The sequence below is a fragment of the Chinchilla lanigera genome, unplaced genomic scaffold (assembly GCF_000276665.1).
Source record: "Chinchilla lanigera isolate Chin_1 unplaced genomic scaffold, ChiLan1.0 scaffold00022, whole genome shotgun sequence".
Classification (NCBI taxonomy): Eukaryota; Metazoa; Chordata; class Mammalia; order Rodentia; family Chinchillidae; genus Chinchilla; species Chinchilla lanigera.
The window spans coordinates 2,094,169-2,112,732 of record NW_004955423.1 but is presented as its reverse complement, the minus strand read 5'-3'; the positions used below and the strand labels follow the sequence as shown (position 1 = coordinate 2,112,732).

Here is an 18,564-nt window from a genome sequence, read left to right as displayed (position 1 = left end):
AAAAAAAAAAAAAAAAAAAAAAAAAACTTTTAGATTAATTTGAACACATAATGAACTTACTAATTTATAAAATCATTTCAGCCTTGTAAATTTGCCAGAGGTGTTATTATTCCCATTTTCTGAATGGTAGTTGTTAAAGAGGTTCTCTTATAAAAATTTTCTCTATAATGACTCCTTTTTTGCTTTTCCAGGAGCATATGGGTTGAGAAATCAGGAAGTCATCAGTTACTTCTAATTTTAGGGGAAATTTTGGAAATTTTGGAGAAGTAGTTGAGAAAATCTTATGTTATATATGAGCTGAATACTAGTCTCCTTGAAAGGCAAAGAAATAGTTTTGGATGTATCACATAAATACTGTTTTAAATATAAAGCTCAGTTTCTGTGGAGTTAGCATATTTGACTTGCCTTTTGTGGACTTCTTAGTTTTATTTTAACCAATGTTATCTCATTTTTGGTATTTTTGGTCTTATTGTGGGGAAGCAGCAACTTGTATTTTAAGAGTTTATATCACCTAAGTATGGGAAAAGCCGGAATTAGCTTCAGAGTTCCATCTCCTCAGGATGGTGCCTCAGGAAAAGCTGGCCACAACTGTTTAGCTTCCTTCGATACCCAGCTTGGGCATGTCATTATAAAGGTGGTCATGTTTCCCAGCATTAAGTACCTTTGGGAAAGTACATATTGACGAAGTGCAAGAAATGTGAGAACTTGGTACTCCATCCCCTAGGTATAAGGTAGTAAGGAGAGCTGAAGAAGGAATGGTTTTCCCAGACAAAATTCTATTCATTTCCCTGGACTGTTAGGGTCACATAGTCTTGGCTTCTTGCTAAGATAGGTTAAGGGATATAAAGAATTAACTCCTCCCCTAGAAATATGGCCATCTTTGGGCAATTCTGACAAATTTTTCCTTACACTTCTACTTTCTGTATAAGACAGCCAAGTAAGGAGGAAGACTTTCTGAGAAAACATTTCCCATTCCACACACACTACCACAGAACTGATCTGCTCTGATTTCTTGAGCCTTATTAATTTAAACCCGAGGGAGGGGCTATTTCTTTGTCTTCCTGAAACAGTTTCACTACGCAGTTCAGGCTGTCCTTAAACTCACTTTGTAGCCCAGGCTGGCCTTGAACTCGCAGCTGACTTCCTATCTCAGCCTCTCAAATACTAGGATTATGGGCATGAGCCATTACATCCAGTATTCAAGAGTTTTTATATTTGATGTTCCCAGTGGCAGTAACCAAGTTTAAATAAGCACCTGAAAGAACTTTGTGAGAAATACGAGCCTACTGGGGAAAAAGAAATTCTTTTCCCAAAAAGCTTTCTAGGAATATAACTTGCAAGTACTCTGGGAAGCATTCTCTCTAGAGATGAAAATATTTATGAAATTTTCTTGAGGAACCAATATACTGTTCTCCATACAGCTGTACTAATTTATGTTCCCACCAACTGTGTAAGAGTTCCTTATTCTGTATCTTTACTGGGTTTTGTTAATTTTTATTTTTATAGTATCCATTCTAACTGGCATAAAATGGTATGTCATTGTAGTTTTAATTTGCCTTTTCCTAATGGCTATTGACATTGAGCATTTATTTATATATATTTTTTGCTACTTGTCATTTTTCTTTGGTAGGGAATGAGGTCTCACTTAGTTTCATGCCGCCTCAGTTTACCAAGTATCCAGGTTTATAAGTGTGAACCGCTAGGTCCAGCTTGTATTTCTTTTGGCTGTCTTTTCACTGTATTGATTGATTTCTTTGCTATGCAAAAGCTTTTTAGTTTGATGTAATCTCATTTGTCATTTTTGCTTTTGTTTGCTATGTTTTTGGGGTTTTACCCAGAAAAGCATTGCATGTACCAATGTCATAAATTGTTTCCCTTTTTCTTGAAGTCTCAGAACTCTAAATGGTCTTTGACCTGTCTTTAGTACAGGGTGAGAGAGGTAAGGGTCAAGTTTCAATCTCTACATGTGGTTATCTACTTTCCCGGCACCATTTATTGGAAAGGCTGCCCTTCTCCAGTGTATATTGTTGACACCTTTACTGAGAATCATTTGGCTGTACAAGTGTGAGTATATCTCTTGGGTCTCTGATTCCAATTTGTGTATGTGTTTGTATACTTAAAACCCAGCTGTTGTACTTACTATGGCTCTGTAGTATGCCTTAAAATCATGTATTATGATGCCTCCACCTTTGTTCTTTTTGCTCAAGATTGCTTTCATTATTCAGGGTCTTTTTTGTTCCCATTGCTGCTTCTCGTTCTGCTAAAAATATCATTGGTATTTTCATGGAGACTGCATTGGGTGCTATGGGCATTTTAACTCTTATTATGTCTTCTAAGCCATGAATGTGGGTGGTCTTTTCATTTTTTGAGGTCTGCTTTCACCAGTGTTTTGTTAATTTTCATTGTAGAGATCTTTCACTTCCTTGGTTAAGTTTATTCCTATGTTTTTGTTGTTTTTTGTTTTTTGTTTTGTTTTTGAGACAGGATTTCACTATGCAATTCAGGCTGGCCTTGAGCTCACTCGGTAGCCCAGGCTGGCGTCAAACTCTCAGCGATCCTCCTGCCTCAGCTTCCCAAGTGCTGGGATTACAGGCATGCATCACCTCACCTGGCCCCATTGTTGTTCTTTTACTTTAGATTTTTCTCACAAATTGGTTATTGGTTAATTGTTTTTAAGCTACTGATTTGTACATATTGATTTGTATCCTGCTACTTTACTAAATTCATTTACCAGTTCTAATAGTCTTTTTGTAGTCTTTTAGGTTTTTCTTTGTATAGGATAACTCATCTGCAAATGGCTAATTTAACTTCCTTTCTATTTTATGTTTTTTTTTTATTTCTTTCTACTGCCTAATTGATCTAGCTAAAATTTTTGGTTGTATAATGAATATGAGTGTGATGAAACCAGACATCCTTGTCTTGTTCCTGATCTTAGAGAAAATGCTTTCATGTTATCCCCACTCAGTATGGTGTTGGCTGTGGGTCCATCATACATAGCTTTTATTATGTTGAGGTACCATCCTTGTATACCTGATCTGTTTAGGGCTTTTATCATAAAGGGTAAAGGGAGACTTTTTTAAAAACTCACCATGTAGCCACAGCTGGCCTTGAACTCACTGTGATTCTCCTGCCTCAGCTTCCTGAGTGCTGGGATTATAGATATGCATCACCACACCTGACTTGTTGAATTTTGAGAGATGCTTTTGTATTTTTTCTTTTTCAGTGCTGAATAATGAACCTAGTGTCCTTCACACTGAGCTATATCCTCACCCCTTTGTATGTGTGTGTGTGTGAGAGAGAGACAGAAACAGAGAGACAGAGAGAAATATACTAGAGATTGAACCCCCATGGACTTTGCACTGAGCTAAACCCCTAACACACAAACGAACACATACACACACACACACATACACACTGGTTTTTTGTTCGTTTGTTTGTCTTTTGTTTGAGGCAGGGTCTAAGTTGCCCAGGCTGGGCTCAAACTTGTGATCTTCCTATTTCTGTCTCCTAGAATGCTGGGGCTGTGGGTGCACACCAACACATCTTTTCTACATCGTAAGATGATCATATGATTTTTATCTTTCATTCTATTGATTGGATGTATCATTTACTGATTTGCGTATGTTCACCCAACATTACATCACTGTGATAAAGCCAACTTGATCATGGTGAATGATCTTTTAATGTGCTGCTGAATTAAATTTGCTAGTACTTCATTGAGAATGTTTGGATCTGTGCATCAAACACATTGGTCTATAGTTTATTTGTTGTGTCCTTGTTCTGATTTTGGTTACAGGGTAATGCTGGCCTCATTCAGTGAGTTTTAAAAGAGTCTCTCCCTTTCAGTTCTTTTGAGTAGTTTAAGAAGATTTGCCTTAGTTCTTTAAAAGTCTGATAAAATTCAGCAACAAAGTCATCCAGTCCTGGGCATTTTTTGTTTGTTTGTTTGGGAGACTTTTTGTTACTGATTTTGTCTCATTGTTATTGGCTTGTTGAGGTTTTTATGTTCTCATGGTTCAATTTTGGTAGGTCATATGTATCCAGAATTTTGTTTATGTCTTCTAGGTTTTCCAATTTCTTTTTTTTTTTTTTTTTTTTTGGTTTTTTTTCTGGTACCGGGAGTCAAACTGACGACCTTGCGCTTGCCGGGCAGGTGCTGTGCCACTGAGCTAAATCCCCAGCCACTAGGTTTTCCAATTTCTTAGCATATAGTTTTTCATAATAACCCTTAATGATCTTTTTTTTGATAGTATCACTTGTAATGTCTCCTTTTTTATCTCTAGGGGTTTTCTTTGGCAGAGGGGACTTCTCTTTTTCTTGGCTAGTTTAACTAAACGTCAATTTTGTTTTATCTCTTTAAAGAAATAACTCAGTCATTCAGTTTTTTTGTTTGTTTGTTTGAGACAAGGTCTCCATACTGTAGCTCATGCTAGCCTCCAACTTACTGCAAGCCTTCAACTTACTGCAAGCCTCCAAAATGCTTGGGATTACAGACATTTGCCACCACACACGGCTCTACTGCATTTCTACTCTGATCTGTCTTTCTACTGATTTGGGGTTTGGTTTGTTTTTGCTTTTCTAAGACCTGACATGTTTATTTGAAATGTCTTTTTTTAACAGAGCCTAACACATTTTTTGTCATAAAGGCCCATGAACATGGGTGTGTCATAATCTTTACAATATGTCTTGATGAATTATTAATTTTAAATTTATGAGTTTTAGTATATTAAACAAAGTGCTTAACTGGAAAAAAATCACAAAAATAAAGTATTCCATTTTTAATATTTATTGATTATAAAACATCAACATTTTCAATATTAATTGGGTTTTGGTGTATAAAGTCTAAAAAAGAACAACAGAAATAAATTCCTATATAAACTACCTGAAAATACCAACAGCACTCTACAAAAAAAATCATCTTCAGTTATCACACCTAAGGCAGTCTTCACACATAACAACAGCACATTCTATACACACGTATTGCTTATACTGACAAGATATATGTTTTGCTTTCCTGGCCTTTTTGTAGGACATACTTGACATCTTGGTGGTCTTGCTGTTTTGTCAGGAGGTTCTTATTATATTGTGCAATGTGTAGTTCACAGGAACATAAAATATCAATAAAATAAAGTATTCTTCATATGTATTGCACATTTGGAATAAACATCATTTCATATTATCTTTGTACTTGCTTAACAAACCTAAGAGAACATCAATGAACACCTATGTGAGCTACAGTGTAAACACAAACAAAAGTCTAGCATAGAAGTAATCTTTGCTTCAGCTGTCACACCTTAGGCAGTCTTCACATATGACAACTTCATGTTCCATGCACACATCTCACTTTCAATGACAGCATATGTGCTTAGCTTTCGTATGGGGTAGGTCATTCTTGTCACCTCTGTTCTCTTCCTGTTTTGTCAGGAGCTTCCTACTGTGTTGGGCAGTGTGCACTTAGCAGAGAAATAAGATATTAATAAAATATTAAATGTGTAATGGGACATCAGCATTTTCACATCAGCTGTGTACCTGCTTGCAAAATCTAAGAGATCACATCAGAAATAACCTATGTAAAGTACAATGAAAATATCAATAGAACTCTACAACAAATACGATCTTTGTTTCATCACACCTAAGGCAGCCTTCACACAGGATAATTGCATGTTCCATATAAAAGTATTGCTTACAGATAGCATGTATGTTTTTTTTTCCTGTACTTTTTATAGGGCACAGCTGACATCTTTTTGGTTTTCCTGTAGTTGTAGTAGTTCTTTGTGATGCTGCACCTGCCTATTCACCTGTCAGCTCACCAGTGTGCTCCACAATATTTTTGTGTAGTTCCCTGGGCAGAAAAGTATTGTTTTTCCTGTGCTGTAAATGATCTCTTATGAGTTCCAATCTCAATCCTCTAGGAAAATTTCTCCATGTTTTTTTTTTGTTTTTTTTTTTTTTTTTTCCAGACAGAGTCTCACTATGCAGTTCAGGCTGGCCTTGAGCTCACTTTGTAGCCCAGGCCGGCTCGAACTCACAACAATCCTCCTACCTCAGCCTCCCAAGTGCTGGGATTACAGGCATGTGCCACCACACCTGGCTCTCCCTGGTATTTGGCACTTCTTATTTTCTTTATAAACTATCAAACTATTTATAACACACGTTTAGGATCGAGTAAAACACAACTATTGGCCAATGCTTTGTTTTTCAAGTGATGTCATACTTACTGCATAACTCATCAACAACATCTATCCTGCCTTTGGTCTTGCAGAAAGTTTCCATCTCAGGCTTTGGTTTTGTCCAGGTTTCCCTATCAGTATTTCCATCTTGGTGCAGTGTTGACATTATCAGTACCAGTTTGGGTTTTTTTGCCATATATGAGGCCAATGTAAATCTTCCTAAAAGCCAAAAACCGTACTGTGTAATTCTGTATTTTGAAATTGCAACATTTCATTTGGAATTTCTGCTTTTGTTTCTGTGTACAGTTCCTGCCCTGGTCAATTTGTGCTCTGTTAGCAAATGTAACATCAATTGGAAACTGGTAAAGCAGTGTTAAATGTCACATTCCAGTTACTTTTGGAGATAGGAGCTACAGATGTGTTCACAGTATCATTCAGTTTATTACTATATGAGTAAGGACCTGATGGCTGAGTTCCAGGATAAATTTCTAAATTGAAAGCATAAGTAGTTTTCACATCGACAAGGGCATAATTTTTTTTTCTTTATTGCTATGTAGCCCAAGCTGGCCTCAAACTCACAGTGATCCTCCTCCCTCAGCTTTCTAAGTGCTGGGATTATAGGCATGCACCACCATGCCCAGCAAATTTTTATGCCATATTTTGGAAGTCTTTATTACTCCTTCATTTCTGATATAATATCAAATATAGTACTAAACATAATAATTACTAAGTATAGTAATCTTCACTGATACTTTTCTTCTTCCAGGACTTGAAATATGTTATTTCTTTCCCTCAAAGACTACAGTATTTCTTCTGAGAAGTCTTTTTGTTAGTCTAATGGGTACTACACATTTGATCATGCATGTCCCGTGTGTTGAAGGCTGGGCCCTAGCCCATGGTGCTAATGAGGAGGAGAGAGTGAAACCTTCAGAAGCTAGCGCTTAGTGAAAGGAAGTGATATCATTGGGAATGTTTCCTTGAAGAGGTATTGAGACAATGGCTCTTTGCTGTCTCTCTGCTTCTTGGTCACCAAGAGGTCAAACAGACTCCCCCACCCTACACTCCCACCCTGATGTCCTGCATCTCCACATGCCCACAGGGCCATGTAACCATCAACTAAAACCTCTGAAACGGTGAGCCAACATAAACATTTTATGAAGTTGATTATCTCAGGTATTTTGTGTCACTAAAAGAAAGCTGACTAACACAGTGAAGATAACCCTTCCATATGACTTGACTTTTCTCTTGCAGAATTTAAAGTTCTTTGTCTTGTACTTTTGAGAATTTGATTATAATATGCAATGGTGAATATCTTGCTGAAAAATCTGTTTGGGGCCCTATAAATTTCACATACCTGGATGCCCCGATCTTTCCCAAAATTAGGAAAGTTTTCTGTTATTTCATTGAGTAGGTTTTCTGTGCCCTTACTTTTTCCCCCTTGCTTTCAGATGTTCTGAAAACACAGATGTTTCTTCATTTAATGGTGTCTCGTGGGTCTTGAATATTCTTTTTCTTCCTTCTTTTCCATATTTTTGTTCTTTGGATTTTTTGATTTATGGTGGTGGTGGTGGTCATCATCATCTGACTAGGTTAGTTCAAAAAATAACTTGTCAAGTTCAGACATTCTTTCTTCCACTTGTTCTAGTCTGCTGTTGAATCTTTCAGCTATATTTCGTATTTGACTTATTGACCTCTTCATATCCAAGATTTTTGGTTCTTTTTCAAAATCTCTTTTTGTTGAACTTCTCATTTACATACTGCATTATATTTGTAATTTCATTTAACTGTTTATTTGTATTCCTTTGGATTTTACTGGGCTATTTTATAATAATAATTTTTTAAATTACCAGGCATTTCATGTTTTTATTTCTTTGGAATCAGTTATTTTGGAGACATTATATTACCTTGTTTTTTTCATAATTCTTGTGCTCCTGCATTGAGATGTGCTCATTTAGTGAATCAGTTCTGCGACTTTTATGGGGAAGTCTTAACAAGTAGCTTTCTCTTGAAGATGTGTCTTACGGTGATACTTGTTATACATTATTGTCTTTGATTCTAGCTGTACACCATAATGTCATCTCCTTAAAACTTTCTGGTTGTGCTTAAGCACAGTGCATACTATTGCAGAGTCAAAGACACAGGTCTGTATGGACAAACACAAGAACAGAGACAGTAATAATTTAGGCAAGTATGTAGGTGTGAGGTACTCACTACGTGGCTAGGCCTGCAGTGGGTGTGGTGGCTACTGTAAGACAATGAGTGTATCTTCAAGCATGCTTGTTGCTAGATCTACTACTAACAAGGGCCTCTAGCAATGGTGGACCTAAGTAGTGGTGAAAGGCCTGACATACTTGTCCTCTGACCATTCAATAGTTCAGCCCCAGATGCTGCACAGGAACATGTAGTGGCGGGAACTGCAGCACCTTCTCTATAGTACTCACACCCTGTTCTGACAGTGCATAGTCAGACAAGGTGCAGGAGCAGGGCAGGACAGCAGCAGGAACTGCTGCATAGGAGGTTAGCAGTGGGAACTACGATATTCCCTTTTCCCTTCTGTTGCTTCAGGGGCAATGCCCACTTGGGTGTAGACCTGTCTTAATTACTTTCTTATTGCTGGAGCAAAATACCTAACACTCATAAGGTAAAAGAGTAAAGGTTTAATTTAGCTCACAGTTGGTAGACGTTTCAGTCCATAGGTAGCTATTTCCTAGGCAGGGTAGCATAACAGAGGAACATGGCAAAGGAGAAACAGTTCATGGTGTGGCAGGCAGGAGGCAGCAAGCCTTACTTTCTCTTTTTATTCCATTCAAGCTACAAGCCCATTGGTTGGTGCCACCACATACCCAAGATGGGCCTTCTTATTGTCCACACCCTAAACTATGCTAAACCAATCAGTGGACTAACCCAGTTTTCATGCACCCATGATCCAGCCACCTCCCAAAAGCCCCACTTATGAGAGGCTTTGGGTGGTAGATATAAACCATAACAGGGCCAGTGGACAGAGATGCACAGAGTTCCTCTGGAAAAGTGGGCCTTTGGCCACACATGTCCTTGTAGGCAGGTAGTAGCAGGAAACAGTGTTCCCTCCCTAGTCTTGTCAGTAACAGGCATCTGAATACTGCACAGGAGGGTGGAACAGAAGGGGCCAAGTGGTTGCCTGCCTTCAGTCCTGGCACTAAGATGAATCCATAGCTGCTGGCACCACCCCTGGTCTCAGAGAACATGCACCCTGATCTTGTTCACAAAGTTGGTGCCCTCTGTTCTCCATGTCACATCACTTGTCACTTACAGTGTAGAGCACCCAGCAGAAATAAGAGCACGGTCATCCTGCAGAACCAAGTTGGGCTTACAAGGCAGCTAGCCAGGGCAGTAGAATGTCTGTGGAGTCCCAGAGATGGTAATACATAGGCTGTTCAGATGCCTAGAATAGTCCAGACTCAGACTATAGCTCACGTCTCAAAATGGCCCCTGGCTACAGCACTGTGGGGAAATCCCTGGGAAATGATGTGAGATCCTTTTCCAAAGCAAGGCTGTTGTGCAGATCTCAGGTTACTTATACAAGTAAGCCGCCAGCCTGGGAGATTGTAAACTTCCCGATGGTCAGGATTGCAGCCACCCACAATGATACAATTCACTGAGACTGTTTCACCCTTACATCTGCAAAGGGGAGATTCCCACTGCTCTGGTTGTGGGGCTAGGGCGGCTGATATCAGGGTATTTGATTTCTCTTACAATGCTGTTGTCTTAGGTCTCCAAATCATGTAAGATTCTATTTTCTCTCTCTCCTCTCCCTCTCTCAATTTCGTTTTCTCCCCAGGTCACTCACTTCAACATACAGGTACATATTTGTTATTTTGGTTCTTCTTTCAGAAAATGGAGCTGATGAGCACTGTGCATCTCTCTGTGTTCACAGTCTTGAATCTTCTAGATTGCTTACTAGTTAAAAATTCTGCTTAGTGACCACACTTCAATGAAAATTACTTTAAAGATTCCCTTATATGCAGTCAGTTCAGTCTTTAGGACAGAAATGATCAGTGAAAAAAAGGCTGATTCCTTACCAAGTTTGTATTAAATGCCTTGGGAGACATAATTCATTTGTTTAGTGTTATAAAAACCACTGTTATTCATGCAAAAAATAATTGTGTTTATTATCTTTTTCTGGCAATATAATCCAAATATTCCATATAAATTATTTTAGGTTTTTTTGGGTTTTTTTCTGGGGTTTTTTTGTTTTTTGATTTTTTGGGGGGTTTTTTTTGTTGTTTTTTTTCTGGTGCTGGGAATCGAACTCACAACCTTGTGCTTGCCAGGCAGGCGCTGTGCCGCTGAGCTAAATCCCCAGCTAGATTATTTTAAAATAGTACTCAGCTCCTCTCCACATCTTTCCTTCCCTAAATGGAAATTCATTTTATTTTCTAAAAGTATTTTAGGAGACTTCACTGACACAATAAAAAACATGTTAACAAGTTCAGATTTATTTTCTTACTTAACAATATTTGCTTTTTTCCTAAGACTTTGCTGCCACTTTAAGTAAAGCTTTCCTCTGGGAATTTTGTTACATCAGAGATCTCAGTCCTCCCTGCCATGTTGAAAATGAGTCCCTTCACTCTTCTCATTTATTTTTTGGTTTCAGACTGAACTCAGTTCTTGGCATTCAGAAGCATTCTCCAAAAAATGTGTTATTTACACAGTTTATAGCTACCATGCTTGAAGAATTACACTTAAAGAATGAAGACCTTGAAAGTTTAACCATCATATTTAGAACTAGCAATTAACCAGAGTGGTAAGTTGGGTTGTATTTCACTTTGGATTTTTCTCATTGTTGTCTATGTGGATTTTTTTTGTATTGGAAATTGGGGGGAGGTTCATTCTGGAGATCAAATGTGAGGCCTTGTGCATGCTAGACATGAATCCTACCACTGAGCAACACCCTCAGCCCTTTGTGGAAATTTTTTAAATCAAGTACTATACAGACTTCAAGATGCGCTCAGCTCGCTAAGGGCGTACTCTCCCTTAGTTCTCAGCTACCTGTCACTTCTATCTATAGTACTTTTCTTTGTCCCGCATCCTTGTTGCTATTCTTCCTTTGTAGACTATAGCAATTAGTTCTGTTCCTTGCACTCCAGAAAACTCCTCACTGTTTACTAAAGTCCAGGCCATCCCCCATATCCTGATGATGTTTCTTTCCAGGAAGTAGAAATTTATTTCAGCCCAACTATTGCAGTGATTCATAGTGAATGTCTTCTTTCTACTGCTCCTTTCAATGGAATCACCTGCTATGCAGGCAATACCTTAGTTGTCTTATGTACTGATAAGCAGGTGAATATATCTGCCTGGCTTCGCTGAATCTTCAGTCTGCTCCTAGCATATCTCTCTGTGTCTCGAGTCCCTGCCTCTTTCAGAACTGCCCCCTAACTCTCCACCTCTTCCCTTATTTCACATCCTCCAAAGTACTTAGATTTAGTGTTAATAATTGAAGGACTTCATCCTGAACTACAAATGAGAACCTCTCAGGAAGCATTTTCTTTTTTTATATTTAACTTTAAATTTTTTATACATTTATAAAACCAACACAAACGCATAAAATAAAAAGTAATGCAAAATTCCTTCTGTATAAAAAAGAAGCTGGGCATGGTAGCACACACTTGTAGTCCCAGCACTTGGGAGGCTAAGGCAGGAGGATCATTGTGAAGCATATAATACATATTTTTTATATTTATTATTTGAATATTTGTAAAACAGTCTTTAAGCAAACCTTTCATAAGAAGAATAGAGAGGTATCTTTCAGGTAAAAAAGAACAGGGGCTAAAGATATAGCTCAGGGTGTAGAGCTTGTTTAGTATGCATAAGGCCCTTGGTTCAATCCTCAGTACCATTTAAAAAAAATTAAATCATCCCTCATGAACCTAGGTAGGAAATACAATATAAAGAATTCTCTGTAACTGCCTCCCAACTTATACCCACTGGCCTTTTCAAGTGATCCTGCTACCCTAAGGACCCTGTAAAGCAAAGACTTTTTACTTAGGGAGTGAGCTCAGTTAGCTTATATAGGCATAGCACTCAAAGGCCCTTCAACAATATGGTGAAGTCGGGATCTTCTGTTATATTGAACATTAGGTACAATTAATCACATTTCTTAGTTCATGACACCTCATGTCCATTGGTTGAAAGGTTTCTTAATCAGACAGAAAGCAAACAGTGCCTAATTAGAAGTCTTTCTAGACCAGCTTTAATTGATACTACTTAAGAATAGTTTTAATTAATATATCTTAAATTTTTATGTAAACTGTTAAAATGGTTTTAAAGATTTTTAACAATAGATGTTTTAAGCGGACTTAACAGTTACCCTCTGATCATTGTTTATTTACACTGTACATTTTGCTTACATAATTAAGGGTAAATCTTGACACAGACTGTCATGATGAAGGATTATGAATGAGGCTTTATTACACAGTTTTCTATAAGAAACATGGAGATGGTTTTTCAGTAGGTGGATAGTTTTTTTATCTGCCTGATGTTTATAAACTGTGGTAAATTTGAGTCTACAAAGATGTTAATGTCTAGGAGTCTTTTCAAGATTACTACTATCAAGTATATGTTAATATGCTTTTGATTCCAAATAATAGGGAAAAAAGTCCAGCTCTACCTAGCTTTTGTTAATGGTCATACACTAGGGTTTGGATGGTTTTTTATTTTATTTTATACTTTAGTACTAAAGATTGAACCATGGACCTCACACATGCTAGACAAATACTCAGCTACATCAGCCCCTTCCCATTTTTTTCAATTTTATTTTGAGACAGGTTCTCCAACTTGTGATCCTCCTGCCTCAGCCTCCTACACAGCTAGGATGACAAGCATGTGGCACTGTGTCTGATTTGGATATCTTCTGCTATTTAACAACTCCCTCCAAAACTCAGTGTCTTAAAACACTTTTTTATCTCACAGTTTGTGTGAATCAGGAATCTGAGCTTAGTTGAGCTGGGGGTCTCTACCTCCGGGTCTCTAATGATGTTGCAGTTAACCTATTTCCTGTGGCTAGAATTTCACATGAAAGCCCTAGTTACAAGATGGTCTTTCAAGCTCACTCATGTGGGTGGCTGGGATTTAGTTCCTCACAGATTGTTGAACTCAGGGCCTCAGATTCTCACTAACTTGTCCAGAGACCTTCCCTAATAACCTTGCAGTGTGGGTTTCTCTACAGTGCACCACATTTATCTTCCCTCACAGTGAGCAAGTGAGAAAGCACACCCACAGCATTTTTGTAACTATTTTTAGAAGTGACTACCATCACTTTTGCTATATTTTATTAGAAACTAATCACCAGGTCCAGCCCACACTCAAGATGAAAGTGTTGTCTAAAGACAGGTACGCAGCAACCATTGAGGGGCCATGTTACAAGCTGTACCAGAAGTCTCAAAATTGTTCAGTAGTTCCCAGTTTTATATGTAACATTCCATACTATCCTGGTGAGAGTCTGGAACTTGACATTGATGCAGGATATCCCTGAACTAATCCACATGGCCGTAGGAATGCTGTCAATCATGGTGTCTCACCTTCTGGCTTGCCTGAGCCACAATGACTTGTCTTGGACTGCATATAAAATATATAGTTAACGTATGTAACAAAACTTCCTTATTAAGTATATTTTTATCATTTTTTAAAAGGGCAAGCAGCCTGTGGGCTGAGCTACCCTATTCTGGCAAGGAATGGGGCAAGAAATGGAATTGTCTATTGGACCTAGATCAGTCCAGGCTTATCCCTGAAACAAATGTGAAGCTGGGCGTCTTCTGTCCAACCTCCTGTTGTGACATAATGGGAAAGAAATGGAACATGTATTGGGAAAAGAACACAGTATCTACAATAGCTGATAAAATAGGTGTTTTATTCAAACTGTCCTTTTTTGCTTCACAGGTATAATTTAAGAAAAAAAGAACAGAAGACGAATTTCTACTCACCATATCTGAAATTCTAGCCATAGTTATGGCCTAGTGGTGACTGATAACTAGCTTTGTTCCAAGAAGGATCTTTACCTTCTCAGGTTTCATTCCCCATCTCCTAGTTCCTACATCAGAGGTGAACCATTCCCCCAACAAAAATAACCCAAGTCCTTGCATCCCTAGCTACAACATAGTATTTTTATTTGAAAACACTGAAGTCTTAAATTGAAATTGGAATCAATATTTAAGAAAATGTAATGACTTCTAATTTTTTGAATGATATCTGTTATCAAAGCATTTGACAAAAAAAGAAATGAGAAAATTACCATTTTGGCCTTCCAGTATAAACTCTAGAGGCTAAAGAACAGTAAATAATTGTGTCAATAAATATAATCTAAGATGAAATCCTTCAGCCAGGCGTGGTGGTACACTCCTGTAATCCCAGTACTTGGGAGGCTGAGGCAGGAGGATCAGTGCAAGTTTGAAACCAGCCTGGGCTACAAAGTGAGTTCAAGACCAGCCTGAATTACATAGTGAGACCTTGTCTCCAAAAAGACCAAAAAAAAATAATCCTTTAGAGAAGTGCAGTCATTCTTTTAAAGAAGCTAACTGTACTGTAAAATGACAGATGCTCACACCCAACAATGCAAAGAAGACAGAAGGTAGAGATCTAGATTCAGCTCTTAGCTTTGTGTCCCAGCTATCTAAATGATTTGTTGTTTCTTCAGGTCTGGATAAGCATCCAGGGCTTTGTGCATGCTAGGCAAGCACTCTACCCATGAACTGCATCCCCAGCCCAAGTCACCTGAACTTTATGGACTTCATTTCAGTTGTCTATAGAAGAAGGCGGTAGGCTATACAGCCTCTACTGAAAAGGACTGAGTGCTACGACCATACTGTTGGTCTGGGGCATCTTTGATATTTTTTTAACCTCATCTGACTGGATGAGATATAGCCACACACACAAAAAAAAAATCATAATGTCCTAGAACTAATAAAGTTCAGCAGGGACATAGATTAAAATATCAGTGTACAAAAAAAAAAAAAAAAAAACTGCTTTTCTGTACCAGCAATGGAAAAATCCAAAAATTAAGAAAATTCTATTCATAATAGCATCAAAAAATGTTTAGGAATAAGCTTAACAAAAGGAGACTTCAATAATGGAAATTATAAAACATTCAGAGAAATTTAAAGTTACAAATGTAAAAGGCAAAAAAAATGTAAAAGGCATTCTATAGTAATGAATTGGAATGTCCAGTATTGTTAATACAGCAGTTCTCCCACATGATATTTCAGAACATAAGTACAGTATGTACTGATCAAGTCAGGGTAATTAACATCCATCTCGTTATCATTAGTTTGTGCTTGGAGCCTTCAGGCTTCTCTGTAGTTACTCATAAAACATAGGTTATTGCAAACTGCAGTCAGCCCGCTGTGCTGTTAAACACTAGAATGACTTCTGTTTCGGTACCTGTGATCCACTCTTCCTCTGTACTCCCTTACCATACCCTTCTCGGCCTCCAGTAACCACTATTACATGTTTGGGTTGACTTTTAAAAAAAAAAATCCAGAAATAAGTGAACATGTTATACTTGTTTTTCTGTATCTGACTTATTCCACCTAGTACCCTCCATTTCCATCTATTTTGCTGCTAATGAAGAATATTCTTTTTTATGGATGAATAATCATGCATTGTATATCTATAGCACATATTCTTTATCCCCTCATGGGCATCATAGATTGATTGACTATCTTAGCTGTTGTGAATAATACAGCAATAAACTTGGGTATACAATTACCACTTGATATTCTGATTTAATTGGCTTTGGATATATACCTAGCATTGGGATACCTAGATCATACTATAGATGTGTTTTTAGTTTTTTAAGGAACCTCCAAACTGCTGTTCATACGGCTAAGGCCTACACCACTAGGCAAGTGTTCCACCACTGAGCCACACCCCAGCCTACCCACGCCTGCCCCTCTTTTTTTGAAATAGGGTTTCCCTAAGTAGTTCAGACTAGCCTGTAACTCATTATGTACCTCAACCTAGCCTCAAACTTGCAGCAGTCCTCCTGCCTCCCAAGTGCTGGGTTTACAGGTGTGCACCATCAAGCCCAGCTGCCAGCCCCTTATTCTTTGTCTTTCTAGCCATTCTAACCGGGATAAAATCTCTTCGTGATTTTGATTTATATTTTTTCTGACAGCAAATTATATTAATAAAAAAAAATTTAAAAATACTCAAAGAGATGGAAATGTTAACTGCTGCGATTTTACCTTTATATACTGTATACGTGTATTGAATATCAATATCATATCTTATAAATTTATATAATTTAAACAGGAGTACATGAACTAATGAGAGAAAAAAGCATGCAGTTACTGGTTTGGAAAAAGTCATAGCATGCTTATTTGACAAGCTGATCCTGAAATTTACATGGAAATGCAAAGAATCCAGAATAGATAAAATAATTCTGGAAGTGAACACTTCCTGACTTCAAAACTTACAATACAGTGTTTGTTAATATAAAGATAGGAGTATAGGTAAGTGAAGCAGGAGAGATTCCAGGAATAAACCATCATATTCATGGCCAATTGATTTTGAACAAAGGTGCCAAGACAATTCAATTCACTGTGAAAAGATGATCTTTTCAAATAATACTAGGACATGTGGATAGCAGGTGCAAAAAAATAAAAAGCTTAACTAAGTCCCTTACCACAGTATACAATTGAAACAAAATGGATCAGAATCCTGAATGTAAGAGATAAAACTAAAATGTTTACATGAAACAGGGAGAAAACTTAGATGACCTTCATTTGGGAAAAGAGTTGTTAAGGTACCAAAAGCATAATCCATAAAGTGGATTAAAATATAAAAGTTTCACCCTTCAGAAATCACCATTAAGAAATTTAACTGACAGGGGCTGGGGATTTAGCTCAGTGGCAAAAAGCGCCTGCCTGGCAAGCGCAAGGTCGTGAGTTCGGTTCCCGGTACCGGAGAAAAAAAAAAAAAAAAAAAAAAAAAAAAAAAAAGAAAGAAATTTAACTGACAAATGACTGACTGGGAGAAAACGTTTCTAAATTGTGTATCTGAATGGGATTTGTATGCAGAACATATAAATCTTAAACTCGAGGCAAATAATTTTTAAATGGACAAAAGATTTAAATAGACATTTCAGCAAAGATGATATACAGCTTAGCATATGAAAAGATGTATACCACCACTATGTATTAACAAAATGCAAAGCAGAACCAAAATGAGATAGTATGACATGCTCACTAGAATGAGTATGGTATTATAAAAACCTAAGTGCTTAAAAATTTAAATATAAGCTTACCACATTATCCCCCAATTCTAATCAGTGTGCCACCTGAAGAGAAATGAAGACGTGTTCCTGTAAGTTTTGAAGTCAGGATTTTATATAAACGTTGAAGCAGTATTATTCATACTTGTCCAAAAAAGGTTGGAAACAATCTGACCTTCTCCTGGATTTCTTAAATTAGCACGTCCATACAATGGAGTAGTGGTACATGCTACAAACATAGATGACCTCAAAAACATTTGGATAGGTAAAATAAGCCCAATGAAAAGGCCACATAAGATAGGATTCTATTTATGTGAAAGTCCAAAAGAAATCTCTGAAGCAGATATCTGGTTGCATGGGCTTAGAGTAAAAACAGGGATTGTCTGTAGATAGGTAGAAGGGATTTCTTTGGGCTGATGAAAATGTTCTCAAAATAAGTTGTGGTTTTTGCACAAGTTTGTAAACTTTAAAAACATTTGTGCACTTAAAATGGGTGAAATAAATATATATGTTATATTTCAAATAAACAACTGCTTAATAGAAAAGGATGGGAGCATATCAAAGGGCCATAGCTGACCCAAATGAGTTCCCAGTGACTAATGCTGAAATGATTTCAACAACAAAAGAAAACATAGTATTAGATTATAATCCAAAGTACAGAATATAAATGTATAAACCATACATGAGTCCATACTGATAAAAATTAATAAATGTGAAAGAGACATATCTCCTTAAAGAATTCCAAATAGTGTATGTAGACCCTTCCACACTACCCAGAGAGGGATCCATATCACGTTTGTGTCAGTTCTCATAAGAATGTAAAGAGAAATTCATGGGCTAGGGGTGTAGCTCTGTGGTGTTTGCATACTGTGTATCAGTTCCTGGGTTTTAGCCCCAGCACCACAAAAGAGAAGAAAAGAAACAGTATCCAGAGCCCTTGATGTCCTATAAATGGAGAGGAGGATGTCCTCAAATTCCTTGCAGCAGGAACTCACTTAGGTGGCACCAACTTTTATTTCCACATGTTATAGTACAACTACAAAAGGGAAAGTGATGATGTCTATATCATAAATCTGACGAAACCCAGGAGAAACACTTACTAGTGATTTCTACCACTGAAAACCCAGCTGAGGCCAGTGTCACATTCTC

The 18,564-nt window shown here is 37.5% G+C and overlaps 1 protein-coding gene across 7 annotated transcripts in view; it reads left to right on the top strand.

The window, feature by feature from the left end:
• Rpap2 (RNA polymerase II associated protein 2) overlaps positions 1-18,564 on the top strand; it is a 133,189-nt gene that overhangs the window by 82,619 nt on the left and 32,006 nt on the right. For 5 of the 7 annotated variants that reach the window (XR_001234093.1, XR_001234092.1, XR_001234094.1 and 2 more), the window contains exon 13: positions 10,804-10,953. Coding sequence is in view for 4 of the 7 variants with exons in the window: in XM_013514466.1 (XP_013369920.1) it covers positions 10,804-10,945 (142 nt within the window). In the remaining 3 variants the exon portion in view is untranslated. Of the gene's footprint in view, positions 1-10,803; positions 10,954-14,084; positions 14,596-18,564 lie in introns of those variants that run through there. The other 2 variants (XM_005385045.2, XM_013514464.1) reach the window with 1 other exon arrangement.